Source organism: Schizosaccharomyces octosporus, assembly GCF_000150505.1.
Source record: "Schizosaccharomyces octosporus yFS286 unplaced genomic scaffold supercont6.1, whole genome shotgun sequence".
Taxonomy (NCBI): domain Eukaryota; kingdom Fungi; phylum Ascomycota; class Schizosaccharomycetes; order Schizosaccharomycetales; family Schizosaccharomycetaceae; genus Schizosaccharomyces; species Schizosaccharomyces octosporus.
This window is the reverse complement of record NW_013185619.1, coordinates 709,200-726,146: the sequence shown is the minus strand read 5'-3', so window position 1 is coordinate 726,146 and position 16,947 is coordinate 709,200. Positions and strand designations below refer to the sequence as shown.

Here is a 16,947-nt window from a genome sequence, read left to right as displayed (position 1 = left end):
AACATCCAATAAGGATTCATGCATTAGATATAAATCGGGAGTAGGAGCAGTTGAAATTCTTCTTTAGCAAACTCCAAAAAAAATCAATTTTGCGAAATTTCAAGTAAACCATTGAAATTTCTTTTTTTTTTGTGGATTTCCTTCATTTTTTTCTTGTCTAACGATTCTCTTTTAACCTGCTAATATGCCTTACGCTCCCGGTGACGAAAAGAAAGGTGCTTCCTTGTTCAAGACTCGTTGCGCCCAATGCCACACTGTCGAAAAGGGCGGTGCTCACAAGGTCGGTCCTAACTTGCACGGTGTCTTTGGCCGTAAGACTGGTCAAGCTGAGGGCTACGCTTATACTGAAGCCAACCGCGACAAGGGTATCACTTGGGATGAAAACACCTTGTTTGACTACCTCGAGAACCCCAAGAAGTACATTCCTGGTACCAAGATGGCCTTTGCTGGTTTCAAGAAGCCCGCTGACCGTAACAATGTCATTACTTACTTGAAGAACGCTACCTCTGATTAAAGTGGGAAATTGATAGGTATCCTTAATCGGTAATTTGATAGGTGGATGGATGTTTGAACACCTTTTATGCATTCCTACCATAATATCTTCTTTGTCTTGTTAATTTCTCTCTTGCTTTTTTTTTTTTTTTTCTATTCTACTCAATGTCATCTCCATCCATTCTCTTTTCCCTACGCTCTTCTCACGTTTGTCGATTCTTTACGATTTCAGTAGATGAACCACGTAGTTTCGAAACTTTGTCTATTTCCATGAATTCCTACAATCCCCTCTTCTGGCGTTCATTTCTTTTCTCGTGATATTCATGAGTCTTCCACGAAAACAAAATAGTTTCCAATAAAAGGCACCAAAAGAAGTGTAGAGATTCATAGTCTCCTTATCCTTTTTCTTTTTTATTCGAGAATAGTATCACATTGGATTCTCTACTGATCTCTCCTTTTTTTAAATCCATCCCTACTTTCCTTGTTTTTACAGTTCGCTTTTGTTTTATCTGTTGCTTTCTTGCTAAGCTGTTTGCTTCCTAGAAGAGAAAGAAAGAAAAGAACAATATTCTTTTCTACCCGCTGAACCGGACTTGTCAGACTGTATTGTCTCTCTCCTTTACTCTTTCTTTCTCTCTGATGAAAGTAATCATCCTCCTCTTAAATACGTTTCTAGCCGCTCATTAGCTTAGTACGAGTTACAGAAGCAGCACCAAGACGAGACAAATTGGGTTTCCTTTTATTTTCGAACTCCTTCCACAGAAGCCGTCCAGGCTAAAAAAATCATTGTAGTAAACAATCGATATCAATTTTTCTTTTTCTCTAATCACTACAAACCTTCTTTGAACTGGTAGCAACTTTTATTAAAACCTCACCGAGTGAGAAGCATCATAGATGAGACCTGCCTGAACCCTACACGGTCTCTTTTAAACCACCCTGTCTATTTTGTTTCTGTTTCTACCATTTTTAAACCTACGAAACAAAATTATACAAGAGAATGATTATAACTTCCTGGTCTCAATTTCAATTGCATATTCAAACCCTGCAGAAACCTTCATTTCTTACTATTAACAGAATACCGTCGTACCCACCGACATACATTTCCTGCAGCCAAGCCATACCAAACTAGCTTGAACTTGGTGGATGTAGAATGGTTAAAGTCGGCTAATGTGCACATCGCTAATTGAAATAAAGAGGAAATGTAGCGCATCTAACAAGTCGTAGACAACAGATGGAACAGCAAAATATGAATAGAAGAGAAAAAAAACCTACCATCTTGCTGAATGGAGTGGGAGGAAGTGACGGATTTTGAACAAATCCAATACCAAAAAGGTTATGACGAGGGAACAGCTGTAGGGCATCAGCAAGGGTATGAGGAGGCCTTTCTATTTGGCTTGGAACATGCATACGAAAAATTTCTCTTGATTGGAGAAATTTACGGACGTGTCTGTGTATGGTTACGGGACGAGAATATCAAACAACCAAAAGTAAAAAAGGCAAAAAAACATTTGGAACAGTTGAAAGTCCTTCTAGACGCTTTGCCGTTTCACAATGAACTCGGAGATACAGAAGCAGGTTTCGATGCCTACTGGAATCGAATCACCGCTAAAACAAAAGTTGTTTCAAGCCTTCTAGGAATTAGAATCTTGCCGCCAGACGCAGAACAAGACAACGACGGCTTTGAATAATTTCGATCCGTTCATATATATAGAGGAATTCGCCATTTAGAATATGCCATCTCATCTGTATTTCCCTTTGAGTCTTTTGTTACTTTGCTTAAAACACAGTTAATCTTTACAAGAATTACGAGTTTCCTATTCATCATTGCCTTGACTTGAATGCACGGTACGATCTCATCTCCGTAAGTCCTCTCCACACTTTCCTGCTGAGTTAGTTTTACTACTATTACTATCGGTTCTTATACCAACTACCTCGACATTTTCATAGACTTTTTTTTTAGACATTTTATTCAAACAATAAATAGATACTTTTTTGAAGCTTTATATTCTATCATTTATTGATATAGAAAAGGTGTCATCTATAATAGTTTTATGTGTAACTAAAAACTTTTCTTCAATTCCTTGTATGCGTTCATCTGTTTCCCGACACAAGTTCTTTAGTCACTGGTTTGTTACCATTTCCTATTGGCCTATTTTTGACTTTTCTAGCTGGTAAATTGCAACTAGAAAAGCTTCGAGTAGGCCTATTCTTTTAATTATAATTTTAATTCCAATTTCAAGTTTCCTTGTTTATGTTTATGTTTTCATTTTTAGTTACAGTATAAAATTTCACTTCAGCACAACTAATACACTGAAATAATAGAATCGATTTCCATATAACAACTTTTATTGACGTTTCTCCATAAAGGCTCTAGTTAGGTTTGACTCATCGTGTGAATTTCATATACCTGCCCATGACTGCTTTTTCTTGCCCTATGTTTTACTATCCGATTTAGTGTTGTTAAACGAATTGCAACGTACGAAAAGAATACACCAATTTGTGAGTATCGTAGAAGGAATATGTAGAAGACCTTGCTAGGTCAGATATACTTGTTAAATAAGAAAAAATTAACTTTAGTAAAAACAAAACAATAGGTCTAAAGCTAGGTCATATTATTCAATAAAAAAGACATAATAGTGTAACCTTCTGTCACATGCCAATTCTATAATCACAACTTATCAACTAATTAAACACTCATTATGTACAAAATTCCATTAACCAAGGTGAAACAAAACAGTTTGCTTTTTTCCATTCTTTTTCTTCGAAGCTGAATTTCGATTCGCAGAACTCGAGGCAGATGATGCTGCTTGAGCTCCAGGAATAGCAGGAAAATCGACTCCACGAGCTGGTTTTTTACCAATCGGGACTTGGATCCTCTTTGAAGTCGAAGGTGGAAGGGAAGGAAAGTCAACCTCGGAATTCGTATTCAAAGCCGATGACCTTGTTTTGGTCGGCATTCCCCAAGAAGGAACCGATCTAGCATTGACATTCCTGACAGGAGGGGAGGAAGAAGCCGAACCTTGGGATTTGTTTCTGGACGAAGGTGCCGATAATGCGGGCCCGCTATGTCTAGCCGCTGTTTCTATACGATTCCAAACACTTGCAGTTTGAGCAGCTGTCCGATTCGATTTTTTAAGGCGCAATAAATTGGCATTATTTGTACCAATATGAGGCTGGTCCCGAGAATTCATAATCTTCCATTCTTGCCATCCTTCGAGAAGCTCTTTGCTTTTTTCTTTATTTTCTAATAAATCCGCGATATGATTAATGATCCCTGAAAGTTGTTCTTGTGGCTTTGATACCAACTTGGTTATACGGTCAGTAGCTTCTCGAGCCGACATCACGTTTCCACGGAAAGATGAAACTGCAAATTTAAACTCATTAACCTTATTCTCGTCAAAACCTGTAAGTTTCATCATCCGGTCGATAACCTGCTGGTGTTGAGCCTGTACATTAGAAGCCATAGGAGAACCTTTCTTCGCCGTAGCAGCATTGAGATTCTGAGATGATGACATACGTGAAATGGCAGGAGATGAAGTACGGCTACTAGCAGCATTCGGCGTGCGGACCGGACTAGGGGAAGATTGACTTACTCGCGCTTGGGGGTTCGAAAGCTCATTCAGCGAAGGAAACTCTTCTCTTCTCAAAACCCTTTGCTTTCCAATAGCAGCTGTTCTAGGAGACGCTGTAGAAACTGGTCTGGAAGTAGCTGCAGCAGATGGTGCGGGGGATGACAAGGCAAAACCAAAGTTTCTATTACGAGCTTGTTGTGAGCTTACGTATTCTTCATGTCGCATATGGGCAATTTCTTCACGAGATAAATGTAAGTTCGCCAAAGAAGAAGTAGCTTCTTCAGTGGGAGCATTAGAAGGTTGTTTTCGGTTACGGCGAGTTCTTCCTACACCGCTTCCTGGGGGTTCATACTCAAACTCTGGTACGATTGTACGTGCTTCCCGTAGCTCTCTAGCACTGAGTCGCTGAGGATGCTCTTCTAATTGATGAGCTTTAAGGTCGATTTCGGTACCAAAAACCACAAATTTTCTTTCCACACACTCCTTTTCGGTACAAACATAGTGATCTTTCTCAAAATGACGTTCTAATGCATTGTAGTTTCTGTAATATTGGTGAGTGGGACGACCAGCAAGCTGATCGCAAATATAACAACGCTCGTGTTTCTCACGACAGTGTTTGTAAAGTTCGTCATCATCATAATAATGCGAGCTACAAAATCCACATTTAGGATGTCCCTTGAACCCACTCACATCCAGATCAGCGCCCTGGTCCCCTACCTCACAATGCTTTGTCAATCCTTTCTTGGAGAATAAGGTATGTTCATGAGTAAATACCTTCTTATGGTTGATACATAAATCACAAAAATATTTGTGATGCGTCACTTTACAATGAAGCTTCAAATCAAACCAACCTTTACAAGTGATATCACAAGCCTCTTCTGGACAATTAAACTGTAGTAAAAGATTGCACTCATCTTGAACTTTTTGGTTATCAAATACAAGTCCAAGATTTTTGTCTTGAAATGGAAAGTTATCCATTTCAACATCTCGGATATCCAAATCATGGTCCTGGGTAATTGAAATCACGTCCCACGGAACCTTACAAAATGTACATTCTTTAGTTTTGTACAAAGCGCGCAAACGTATGGCACAGATATGGCACATACCTAAGATAGATTAACGGTTAGTAAATATGCATGAAGTGCAGCTAGTTTGTCTTCCTGGAATACTTACGATGATTACAAGGAAGAATGCATGTATACGCAATTGGTTCAGCACAAATAAAACAAATTTGCTCTTCTTCTTCTTCGTCCCCATCGGTTACGTTTTTCTTAATAGTGGTCTCTTTTTTATTTTCCTCTTCCTTATCCGAGTTTTCAATTCCAGCAGGTTGGAGCTTCACAGTATTTTTCTGTGTTTCTCTTCTGGCCGCTACGTCTTAAACTTTGGTTAATATTCACCTGATAATAAAATTTCGTTCTCATACCGGAATTTGCAGACTTCCTTTGGTTATTTTTTACATGATTCTTTTTCTGATTACTTTTTGGTTTTTTGTTATCAGAAGCAGTCTCTGGCGACGGCATTTTGTTTTGTTTATGCTGAATATCAAATTGGTTCTGGGCAAGAAATGTACTTTCGTACATAAAGTGTATACTACCGAATGAACAGAGGAAATGTACCACGAAGAAACTACTCATACAGACTCCTTCTCATTATTAAACAATTATCATTATTAATTATTTAAAATTAGAACTCTTAGAGATCTTAAATCTGCAAGCAAAACTTTATGAATAAAAACCCCTTTCTTGACTAACAGTAGGGATAGTTTCAAGTTGCCTTAATAAATGGTTTCTAAATTTTATAAATAGTACTTAAATATATTATACTTGATTGAATGTTCGATGATACGTAGTTTTATAAGTTTGGTCAGCTCTATTTTGAAGGTACCTTCAGGCCGAATTCATGCTTTACAGAGCAAAATCTAGTTTAATTAATATTTCTAAAGCTATTCATCATACATGTCTTCCTAATAGGAAATGCTAGCGTATAAAATTGCCTTTAGTATGATTCTCTACTTTACGTCCAATTGAAGCATGAAGCCTGCTTTGTCGTATCTTATATTTCCTGAATATGAAATTTGATTGTACAATTCTTAATGAATCGCTTGTCGGATCCCAAGAGCAATAGTCATTTAGACTTCAGATGCTGTAAGTGCCTATGAAATCCGGTTGGAAAATTTAAGCAAGGAAAATCTATCCACGAGAAAAGTAGTATAGGATCCAAGTAATAAGCTAACGAAACTCTCTGTGTTTGGTATCTGCTATGGCTTTTACGAAGTTTGGCAACTAGGAGACGGAAAGTTTTATGAAAGGTCATCGTCAGCTGCTTCAGTGCCACAACACTGATTACGGAAAGTAGATAGAGAGTGATTTGCAGTTAATTCTCTCTGTCTCTATACAGTTTCTCGATGTTCGTTTAAGAATAAAACTGTTTAGCAGTATGATGTCTGTTAACAAGCTAAAACATACCTACTGATCTAGTATAACAATCAAAGAGTTCGAAGTATTACTTCAAATCCACAGAAAACTGTCGAAAGGCATTCAGTTCGTCACGATGGAAATGCACCATGCATGTACAAGTTTCATATATATGTATTCATAGAAATAGCAATTTTATTAAGACATAAAAAAGAAGCATCTCAGAGTATGGTACAAAAATAAAAGAAATACGGGGTCTTGCGGATAAAGACCTTTTGAAAACATACAATCAATGTACAGTGATTTTTGAGCTTAGGATTACCCTAAGTCCTGGTTGCCAGTATATTGACAAAAAAATAAACAGAAAATTACAAAAGAGAAATGAGTCACCCGTATATCCTTTTACTCGTCGTTGTCGTTGTTATCTTCCTCTTCGGGAGAAGCTTCGGGCTTACTCTCTTCTTCAGGGTTTTCAGTATTTTCAGTATTCTCAGTGTTTTCAGGAGTTTCAGTCTTTTCAGCGGCAGGTTCCTCTGCGGCAGGTTGTTTTGGAAGCTTGTCATCAGGAATCTTGGTCATTAACGAGGTCAAGTACTAATCCATTAGTAAAGATAAATACTTCAAATAAATTCTTTATGACTTACCTTGTTCATGGTAAACATGTGAAGGTTGTCCACGTTGAATACATGCTTCAACTTGTCGTCACACAAGATGGTACGCTTGTCATTGGGATCCTGAAGATTGTTGGCTTTAATGTACTCCCAAAGCTTTTTAACGGTTTGAGGACGAGACATCTGTTATGTTAGCTAGGGTCCTAAATTCAAACGGTCGATAACTCATCGTCTGAGAGTATGCATACTCCTAGACATATCAAAAAAATATATATAGAGTAACAACAGCAGTTAATAAAGTTTCTTACCTGTTCAACATTAAGGAACTCGGCGAGCTTGGGGTCCAATTGCATGGGTCTGTTCAAAGGGTTGTTGGCCGGGTCTACGTTGCGCTTCTTCTTCTGACCATCTTCACCTTCTTCAGCACCCTTACGTTTTCTAGACTTCTTGGCTGGCTTAGCACCTTCAGCAGTTCCTTCCTCAGTGTTCTTAGAGCCACGAGACTTCTTGGCGGGCTTTGCCTCTAGACATTAAAGCGTCAGCAACATGTCCAAAAAATATGCAAAAGGCTATTCTAATTCGTTTAGCTTACCTGAGCCGCCGCTGCTTTGAGGAGCAGCTGTTTCATCGAAGCATTGCAAAATCAATGCATTCAACTCTTTTTTGCTTGAACTTAAATCAACATTCTTTTTTTCTTCAAGTAATTGTCGAACTTGTTTAGCTGATACAGTTTGACGATTAACTGTACCAAGAATATCCTTTATATCGCTCCTATACTGATCCATCGTTCTATTACTATATATTACAGTGTTACTAATGACACTTATTATAAGCTGGTCAAGGTACAGTGTAGTAAGTGGTGGTGGTAGTAGTACTTACAGGTAGGCATCCTCGGGAACACCGACTTCCACGAAAATTACCTCATATAATACTGATGTGAACATAAGAATATCCCAATAATAACAGAAAACGCGTAAATTATATATATAGATCTTCCTATTACTTTTGAAATAAAATATATAGGAAAAAATAGTATATACTTTTGATGCTAAGTTTGAACGCGACTTTATTTAATAATGCGTGTCGCGATCAGTGTAAACAACTTGCCCAAAACCATATTCAAATTAAGGAATTATGAGCAAGGGAAGAGTTGAAAAAACACAATCAAATGAGCAAAATGAACCAGTAAAATCAAAACAAAGGACGCTATTTGGGTTTTTCTCAAAAATCCCAACTCCTAAGAAGGAGTCACCATCTTCCTCTATACCTTTGCAGAAGTCTTCCGCGTCACCAACCGCTGGCGGTACTGGCGATGCCAAACGGATACCATTACAAAGTCAAGAGAATGAATTGCCTATTCGTGTCCCTGACGAATCCAGTCAAAACACTTTTTCGCCTCGTCCATATAGTGACCCCTTTTCATCTCCATTGTCGAGTAATATTCCGAGGTCCTCTCCAAAAAGACCTTTGGATTCGTACGACGAAGGGGATACCCCAAAGAATGTAACTGGAAAATTACCTCGAATTTCGGACCACATGGATAATGCTGTTCATTCTTCTCCCCATGACAACGACTCTGATGTTTCCTTGGATTCTCCAACCAAAAATAAGTCACAAAATTTTGAATTGGATTCCTCTTTACAGTCAGACCCACAGTTCCTTCCTTCTAATAAATTCGCATTATCTTCTTCAACAACACATGAAGACCCTGAAAAGAAACCAAATCTTCAAAGTGGAGGAAGACGAGCCAAAAAGGTACGTATTATTTCATCATCGGTAATTATCGTTTACTAACAATTTAGCCTGTGTCGTATCAAGAAAGTGACGAGGAGGATTTGGAAGATGTCAAAGGATCAAGAAGTAATCGTCGCAAAAAAGTAGTGCTTGACGATGATGATTTCGATGAGTATGTAGAACCAGAGCGGGAAAATAGTCCTTCTGATGATGAATCTATCCCTGCCAAGGAAGAAGTACCTGAAGATGATCTTATGGATGAAGAAAATGAAGACATGGATGCCGATGATTCCAACTCTCCATTAGCAGCTCCAAAACCCGTCAACAGATCAAAATCTTCTAAATCGATGTATGAAAGCTACCGTTTAGGATCTAATCTTGCCTCCGCTGATTTACCTTCCCCTAGATCCGCCTCTCCCTCCAAGACAACTGCATCTGGTATCATAAATAGAGAAGAGAAGCGGAGATTGCGCATGGAAGCCTTTAAAAAGGACAATTCAGATCGCTATGAGTGGCTATTAGATGTACGCGATGCCGATAAAAATCGTCCGGGGGATCCCAACTATGATCCTCGTACTCTTTATATTCCTCCTTCAGCGTGGTCTTCTTTCAAACCGTTTGAAAAACAGTTTTGGGAAATCAAGAAAAACCTTATGGATACTGTGGTCTTCTTTCAAAAGGGAAAATTCTACGAATTATATGAAAATGATGCCGCAATTGGTCATCAAATTTTTTCGTTAAAACTCACAGACCGTGTTAACATGAAGATGGTTGGTATTCCAGAAGCCAGTTTTGACTATTGGGCTTCACAGTTTGTTGCCAAAGGTTTTCGAATTGCTCGCGTTGACCAGCTTGAAACAGCATTAGGTAAAGAAATGAAGGATCGTCAACGAACTCAAAAAGAAGAAAAGGTTGTACAACGAGGCTTGACCCAGGTCCTCACTAGTGGCACTTTAGTCGATGAAGCTATGCTGACATCTGATCTCTCTACTTACTGCATGGCAATTAAAGAAAACATTCGTTTTGATAGTGACGAACCGTCATTTGGCATTTGTTTTATCGATACTTCTACCGGTGGATTTCAACTCTGCGAATTTACAGATGATATTCATAGAACAAAACTTGATACTTTGCTAACTCAGACTCGTCCTAGAGAGCTTATCTTAGAGAAATCTGAGGTGTCTCAAAAGTCTATGAAAGTCATAAAGTATTGTGTTTCTTCAGCGGCAATTTGGAATTTTATTAAGCCATCTACCGAGTTTTGGGATAAAGAGAGAGTTATTAGGGAAATTATTTCCGCGAACTACTTTGAACATGGTCTAGAAGGAACTCCGAAAGTACTTTCAAGAGTTTTGGAAACTAAAGAACTTGCCTCCAGTGCATTTGGTGCTTTGGTTTGGTACTTGCGTCAACTCAAAATGGATAAAGATATGTGCTCAATGGGTAATTTCATGGAATACGATACATCTCAACATTCAACCTCTCTACTTATGAATGGACAAACCTTAAAAAATTTAGAGATTTTTTCCAATTCATTTGACGGTGGTGATAAAGGTACACTTTTCAGTCTTTTATGCCGCTGCGTAACACCTTTTGGAAAACGATTGTTCCATACTTGGTTATGTCATCCTTTAAGGTCGCCTGTTGCGATAAATGCCAGGTTAGATGTGATTGAACTAATTGCAGATAATCCTTCCATTAGAGACACTATATGGGGTTTCATGCATAAACTTCCCGATCTTGAACGGTTAATATCGCGAGTGCATGCTGGAAGAAGCAAGCCAAGTGATTTTGTCCGTGTATTAGAAGGATTCCAAAAAATATCTTTAGCTTTTCAGCAACTCCAGTCTGAATTCCAGGATATTGCTAAGGGTACTTTATTATCTGAATTGATACAAAATGCGCCCGACATGCAAGCAGAACTTCAATCGTGGACACGTGCTTTCAATTGGCGAAAGGCATCAGAAGAAGGTGTATTTGTTCCGGAACCTGGTTTTGAAGCTGAATATGACCAATCCCAGGCGTACCAAACTGAACTGAAATCTGAACTAAATGAACTGTTAGAACAGTACAAGAAACAGTTGCATTGCTCTTCTCTTAATTTTAAGCATGTTGGTAAAGAAGTGTATCAAGTGGAGGTCCCTTCTGATGTCAAAGTACCCGTAAATTGGTGTAAAATGTCAGGCACGAAAAAGGCGAATCGCTATTACAATGACGATTTGAGGAAAAAAATAAGGAAGCTACTCGAAGCTGAAGAGCTCCATCTATCAATTATGTCCCGAATGCAGGACAAGTTTTACGCAAGATTCGACGGTAATTATGAAAAATGGCTAGCACTTATTAAATGTACTGCTTCTATAGACTGCTTTTTCAGCCTTTCCCAGGCTGCAGCTGCGTTGGGTGAGCCTTACTGCCGCCCAGAAATTATTGACGGTGATAAAGGTGAATTGATATTTGAAGAATTAAGACATCCATGTATAAACGCTACGGCTGCCGCTACATTTGTGCCAAATGATGTTTCACTAGGTGGGAAAACAGCCAACATGGTGGTCTTGACTGGACCAAACATGGCTGGTAAATCTACACTGCTTCGACAGGTGTGCGTGGCAGTCATTATGGCTCAACTTGGTTGTTGGGTACCTGCAAAGTTTGCTAGATTAACTCCTATGGACAGTATTCATACCCGTTTAGGTGCCAACGATGATATCATGTCGGCTAGAAGTACCTTCATGGTGGAGTTGTCAGAAACCAAGAAAATAATTGAAGAAACTGGGCCAAAGAGTCTAGTTATATTAGACGAGCTTGGACGTGGTACCAGCACTCATGATGGGCATGCGATAGCATATGCTGTTTTGCATCATCTGGTGTCTAATCTCGGTTGTCTAGGATTTTTTTCCACACATTATCAAAGTCTCTGTATAGACTTTATTAAATATAAGCAAATCCGGCTTATGCAGATGGCTGCAGCTGTTGATGAGGAACGTCGGCGTGTAACATTTCTTTATAAACTAGAAGATGGTATTTGTCCAAAGTCTTATGGTATGAATGTTGCCAATATGGCTGGATTGCCAGAGAGTGTAATAGATGCAGCAGAGCGGAAGTCAGAAGAGATGGAAGCGACGACAAAGAGCTTTCATAAAGCAACCGACGACATCGCTTTGGTTAGCGATTTCTTTCAACTGATGCGTATCAATGAAGGAAAAGAGCCATCGTCGATGGCGAATCTTCCCCTCATGCTCGATTGTATAGCAGGAGGCAACTAAAAAGATGAATTTTATGATTCGATATTGATCTAATATTGAAAGCCTTCATTCATGAATGGTTTAGGTATAGAGTAGTTGGTTTGCTGGCAAACCAATTGCGATTAAAACATTTATTTTCTCTTTGAGTCTTTTAAGGTATTTAATGAATAATAATATTGTGTTTGACTGATTCAAATGCGTTGTGAGTTTAGCGATTCTCATGAACATACAATGCTAATGTAAAAAATTCTTTTCGTATAATACTGGTTGCATAATATTCTGTGTCCTTGTTATACATAGGAGTTCATAAGGGAGACTTGTTTTCTCCTAGTTGCATGCAAAAGTAATAGCAAAGCTCTGTTATATGTTTATATACTCATTATTATAACTACTCATTTAAAATCTAGGTTACAACCAGTTGTAGTGTAAAAACAACCCAATTTCTACGTTTTGATATTTTTTTGGGTTATGTTTACGCAAGTGCTCTAATGCTGTTTGTTCAAAATTTAATTTCATAGCAGGTTCAGAAATCGTCAAACATATGAAACTAAATAGAAATAGTATTTCAAACACACGATCTTTCCTGATTCTATAAATAAATGTTAAATTATTAGATGTTTTGCTCCAATTCTACAAAACGTATACAAAACCCACTTGAATACGGTAACTGTCACTTACCGTACCAGTCTGTCACTCGTTATTTGATTAAAGAGCAATGCACAACCGTCTGTATTTGAGATCGTGACTGTTATTTCTATTCATATCAAAACTTGTACACTGAACGCGTAGTTTTCAACAAACATGGATTCCTCAAAGGTCCCAGTCAAATTGGCTAAGGTTATTAAAGTCCTTGGACGTACCGGATCTCGGTAAGTAGATCGTGGATTTTTAAAGAAAAACTGTCTAACTTCTGTAGTGGTGGTGTCACCCAAGTCCGTGTCGAATTCATGGATGACACTTCTCGTTCCATCATTCGTAACGTTAAGGGTCCTGTTCGCGAAGACGACATCCTTGTCTTGTTAGAATCCGAACGTGAAGCTAGACGTTTGCGTTAAAAAATTGAAATCACAGAGGATACTATTTCGCGATTTTTTCGCCAATGCTTATTTGATGTTATTTCAGAGTATTTTATTATGGTCCGGATGGTTCAAGGAGAACGACCAACCATAGCGTACTTTGGATTTTTTACTGTCAAAATACTATCATCCTTTGAATGAACATATATATCTGGTAGCAACAGTCTACCTGCTGTTAGGAATATAACTGTAAACGTTTCTCGTATTGTAGCTCCCATTCCATCTAAGGACACTTTTTTGCGTATAGGACCAGCAAAAAGAATAGAATTTGTAAAAGTTGATATTTCGTACATGAGCTCCACTCTGCGGTTTTCACGATCAACTTCATTGTTGCTAGGCATATGGGCAACCATGAACTCAAGTTGTACCCTCGTAGGAATGTTCAAAGATATGCTTGCTGGTAACTTCCATGAGCAATCAACTTGGGCCATGTCCTTTTTATTTTGTAATTTGATAGGTCCCAACGTCTGCAAACCGTTCATAGGTGTTACAAAACATGCCGTTACTTTTTCTCTGTTAGGCAATTGTAATGTCGATAGTACGTCTTTGACTGTCGGGGGAGCTTTCAAAAACTTTAAAAGACCAGAGAATTCTTCCAAAAACGTTTGGTTGTTTTTCATTAACAGCTTCATTTGTTTAGTCTCGGGCATACTTGCCAATTCAGGCAATGAAATCTGACCATTCAACGCAACTATGGTATCGTTAGTTTTACGACAAATGCATTTAATCCAATTTGTTATAACGTTTATGTTCATTTGGTTTAGATATTGTTCACACTCATTGTACAAATATTCGAAAAGAAGGTCACTAATCCGCAAACACTCCACAGTGACATTATGTTTTTTTCGCTGCCAACCCTTCGATGAGGTTACTTTGAAACAATCTATCGTATCCAAAATTGTTAGATTGTAGGGTATCTCGTATTCATCCGTTTCTTGACTATCCAAATTTGTAGTTTTAATTCTCCATCCGAAAAATAATATTGGTTCCTTGGGCTTTATTTTAAGAAAAAAAACTTGTGAATCTTGCTCATTTTCATCAAGTTCGCAGGAAATCTTCGCAAAATCTAGTCTGTTTTCCATTACTGGCAGATAAAAATTAATAATGTTATCATCTTGAGTTTTGTAATTTAATTTAATCAACTGAAAGTTTAGATTAGTAAAAGGCAAGACATTGATATAATCGTACATCATTTCTTTCCTCATTTTTTAAAATAGGAAAGTTTAAAACAGCATTTCCTAGGCGCCTAAAGTTTTCAAGATAAGCGACATCATCCTGAATAGATAAAGTACAGTCAGAATGTTCATTAAGGAAGCATTGGCTTATCCTGCTTTGGTCTTCTTTATTGCTTGATTCAAAGGTTAAGCTCACTTTCTGATTCTCATCGAATTTTTTTCCAAAGCATATCCGAAAAGCAGATTCAAATCTATCGTTCAAAAAAAGCTGAGGTGCAGATGCTTGTACTATAGAAAGATGTCGTCCATTCAGAGATGGTTGGAAGACCTCTATTTCTTGTTGGGGAACAAATCTGTCTTTCTTGAAAAGCAGGGGCATTCCTTTTGGTTTAATTATCACTTGACTTACGGAATAACTTCCGGGAAGAATATCCTAAGTCGTTAGTAGATGCGCAAAAAATTTAAAGTCGTACATTACAGCTCAAAATAATTTTTGAATCATTCTCAATGCTTTTTAAGCGGAATTGTATTTCAAAAGGTTGAGAATTACAAACCAAATTACACACGACAGATTCCAGCATATCCAAGCTAAATATGGAAGAAGTAATTTTAGCATCAAGCTCCAGAGCTAACTCCTCTGAAACATTGGTCATGTTTGATAGACTGATACAAAAGAAATCATCCAAATTTAAATCCGTGGTTTGAGAAATATGATCAATTATTTCGGCAGCTGCTTTGAAACAATCAGTGCTTTTGTAATCTTTAAGAATTCTTACTAAGAATTCAATCACCTCGTGAGTTTTGTCAACCTTTATTAGTGTATCAATGTAAAACTGAATCCACTTCTCTTTAAAGGGATCGCTTTTCCAAGATAGTGGTAGGCTTGAAATCTGTAGCATTTCGTACGCTTTTTCATAATTCCCGAGCATATAAAATACGACAGCAGTTTCGGATGCAGTGTTACTGAAAGACAAGTGATTGTTTCTTTCTTTAAATATTTCTAAAGCCTCCTCAGAAAGTTGTATATACATTTTTAAGAATGATTCCGAGCTTGAGAATTCTTCGAGATCTTGAAACTCTTTATCTATTTCATCATTACGCGCCAACTTTGGTAAAGATCCTTCTTCATGCCAAAGGAGGAGTGTGTTTTCATGAAACAATTTCTTCAAAAATGCAATTTTAAGAAGAATAGAACGAATAAATAGAGCTAGTCTTGCTTCGGACATAGGTAACTTGATGTCGTTGTCCTTTGCACTCTGAGTTATGAGATTCTTCAAAAGATTACAAGAATCGTATTTGAACCGTAGAAGAAGAAGGAGGTTCTCATTCGAAAACTGCTCAAAAAGAGGATAATTTAGGAACTGAAATGATTGTTGAAGTAGTGAATATGACTTGTCATAGTTTTTTGTTTGCAAACTCAACTGAATTTGCTTTGAGAACAAATAAAACCCAACGTGAAATAAAGAGAACTTTTCAGAAGCCAAGAGTTGATGAAGATTCGTGGGATTTGAGTCAAAAAGTAAGTTCCTAGTATTCAATTCTGAGGGAGCCGGCACCATGCCTGCTCCTTCACCAAAGTATTTTACCATGTCGTTTTTTCCATCTGCTGTCCTCAAAATTTCATTGAATGTTTCAAACATTTCACCAAACTGGTCAATGGATTCGTTATATAAAGACAATTCCGAATAACTAGCTCCTAATCGTTCCTTTTGTAAGAAATAAACCAACAAGTCAGAAAAGATCGACGTATCTTGCAAGTTTATATACTTGGATTGTTCGGAAAGTTGAAGGAATCGATAATTTAGGGCATTCAAAATAGCCTTTTGCAAACAACCTAAAAATGTATTCCAGCACTCTGCATCAGGCGTTCCGAATCGAACATAATCAAGTCGAATACATCTGTTTATACCAGATGTATTAAAATCATTCCTAAGGCGGTCAATAGTAGACTTTGCTATAAAGTAGGAACTTGACCTTGAATGTGTCCTGCCTAATGGACCAGATGATCGTCTAACGCCTTGTGAACGCGCTACTAAAACAATCATCCAGGATTGAGAGTCGTTTTGAGACACCTTTTTTGACCAATCCAATGCTAAGGGACGATGTTGCAATTTATACGTATCCGAATCCTAATTGCATATTAGTAACGATACGATTACCGAAAAGAAAAACTATACCTCTTCTGGTAAGATCAGCATATTCACTAACGGAGTGTTTAATAATGTTGCATCTTTAGAATTATCGAGCGAAGTGTAATGTTCTACCCATGGAACGAATTCAAGCTCTAAGCTCGTGATAAAATGCTTTTTATATTGAAATGATTCCACCCATTGTAAATTTCGTAATGGGATTTTGCTTTTAACATCCGTTGCTATTGAGGACCATACGCCGAATGGATCATAGTCTGAAATTTCTATAAGTAAACGCGTTCAACAATTCTATGCTAACATACATTGAACCGAAGGCTTTGCTTTAGCCATAAACCAAATTAAAAAGAGGAAAGTACTGCTTTTTCTTTCCTCAATGGCGTTTCTATTTATTTGTTGACAACCAGAAAGTGAGTGTGCAAGCTTATACTAGTATGTGCTACACTACCGTACATAGCTTAACGTATTGCTTAAAACTAAT

The 16,947-nt window shown here is 37.8% G+C and overlaps 7 protein-coding genes across 7 annotated transcripts; 4 read left to right on the top strand and 3 right to left on the bottom strand.

Annotated features, from left to right (window-relative positions):
- Positions 1–28: 28 nt before the first annotated feature.
- On the top strand, positions 29–1,310 carry SOCG_02942 (cytochrome c). The gene has a single exon (XM_013161432.1). The coding sequence runs from the start codon at positions 185–187 to the stop codon at positions 512–514; it is 330 nt and encodes a 109-aa protein (XP_013016886.1). The 5' UTR covers positions 29–184; the 3' UTR covers positions 515–1,310.
- Positions 1,311–1,713: 403 nt separating this feature from the next.
- On the top strand, positions 1,714–2,497 carry SOCG_02941 (DUF1715 family protein). The gene has a single exon (XM_013161431.1). The coding sequence runs from the start codon at positions 1,776–1,778 to the stop codon at positions 2,178–2,180; it is 405 nt and encodes a 134-aa protein (XP_013016885.1). The 5' UTR covers positions 1,714–1,775; the 3' UTR covers positions 2,181–2,497.
- A 495-nt stretch (positions 2,498–2,992) lies between these two features.
- Positions 2,993–5,652, bottom strand: SOCG_02940 (ubiquitin-protein ligase E3). The gene is made up of 3 exons (XM_013161430.1): positions 5,491–5,652; positions 5,238–5,435; positions 2,993–5,170 (listed from the first exon to the last, which is right to left on the bottom strand). The coding sequence occupies exons 1-3, from the start codon at positions 5,585–5,587 to the stop codon at positions 3,207–3,209; spliced, it is 2,259 nt and encodes a 752-aa protein (XP_013016884.1). The 5' UTR covers positions 5,588–5,652; the 3' UTR covers positions 2,993–3,206.
- A 957-nt stretch (positions 5,653–6,609) lies between these two features.
- Positions 6,610–7,962, bottom strand: SOCG_02939 (RNA polymerase I upstream activation factor complex subunit Spp27). The gene is made up of 4 exons (XM_013161429.1): positions 7,685–7,962; positions 7,401–7,615; positions 7,126–7,275; positions 6,610–7,075 (listed from the first exon to the last, which is right to left on the bottom strand). The coding sequence occupies exons 1-4, from the start codon at positions 7,875–7,877 to the stop codon at positions 6,884–6,886; spliced, it is 750 nt and encodes a 249-aa protein (XP_013016883.1). The 5' UTR covers positions 7,878–7,962; the 3' UTR covers positions 6,610–6,883.
- A 12-nt stretch (positions 7,963–7,974) lies between these two features.
- On the top strand, positions 7,975–12,264 carry SOCG_02938 (MutS protein). The gene is made up of 2 exons (XM_013161428.1): positions 7,975–8,847; positions 8,895–12,264. Exons 1-2 carry the CDS (start codon positions 8,227–8,229, stop codon positions 12,087–12,089), a joined length of 3,816 nt encoding a protein of 1,271 aa, XP_013016882.1. The 5' UTR covers positions 7,975–8,226; the 3' UTR covers positions 12,090–12,264.
- Positions 12,265–12,423: 159 nt separating this feature from the next.
- Positions 12,424–16,868, bottom strand: SOCG_02936 (TRAPP complex subunit Trs130). Its single transcript, XM_013161426.1, has 5 exons — positions 16,772–16,868; positions 16,497–16,723; positions 14,793–16,448; positions 14,333–14,752; positions 12,424–14,286 (listed from the first exon to the last, which is right to left on the bottom strand). The coding sequence occupies exons 1-5, from the start codon at positions 16,797–16,799 to the stop codon at positions 13,216–13,218; spliced, it is 3,402 nt and encodes a 1,133-aa protein (XP_013016880.1). The 5' UTR covers positions 16,800–16,868; the 3' UTR covers positions 12,424–13,215.
- SOCG_02937 (40S ribosomal protein S28) lies at positions 12,806–13,356 on the top strand. Its single transcript, XM_013161427.1, has 2 exons — positions 12,806–12,937; positions 12,985–13,356. The coding sequence occupies exons 1-2, from the start codon at positions 12,870–12,872 to the stop codon at positions 13,121–13,123; spliced, it is 207 nt and encodes a 68-aa protein (XP_013016881.1). The 5' UTR covers positions 12,806–12,869; the 3' UTR covers positions 13,124–13,356.
- Positions 16,869–16,947: the final 79 nt, after the last annotated feature.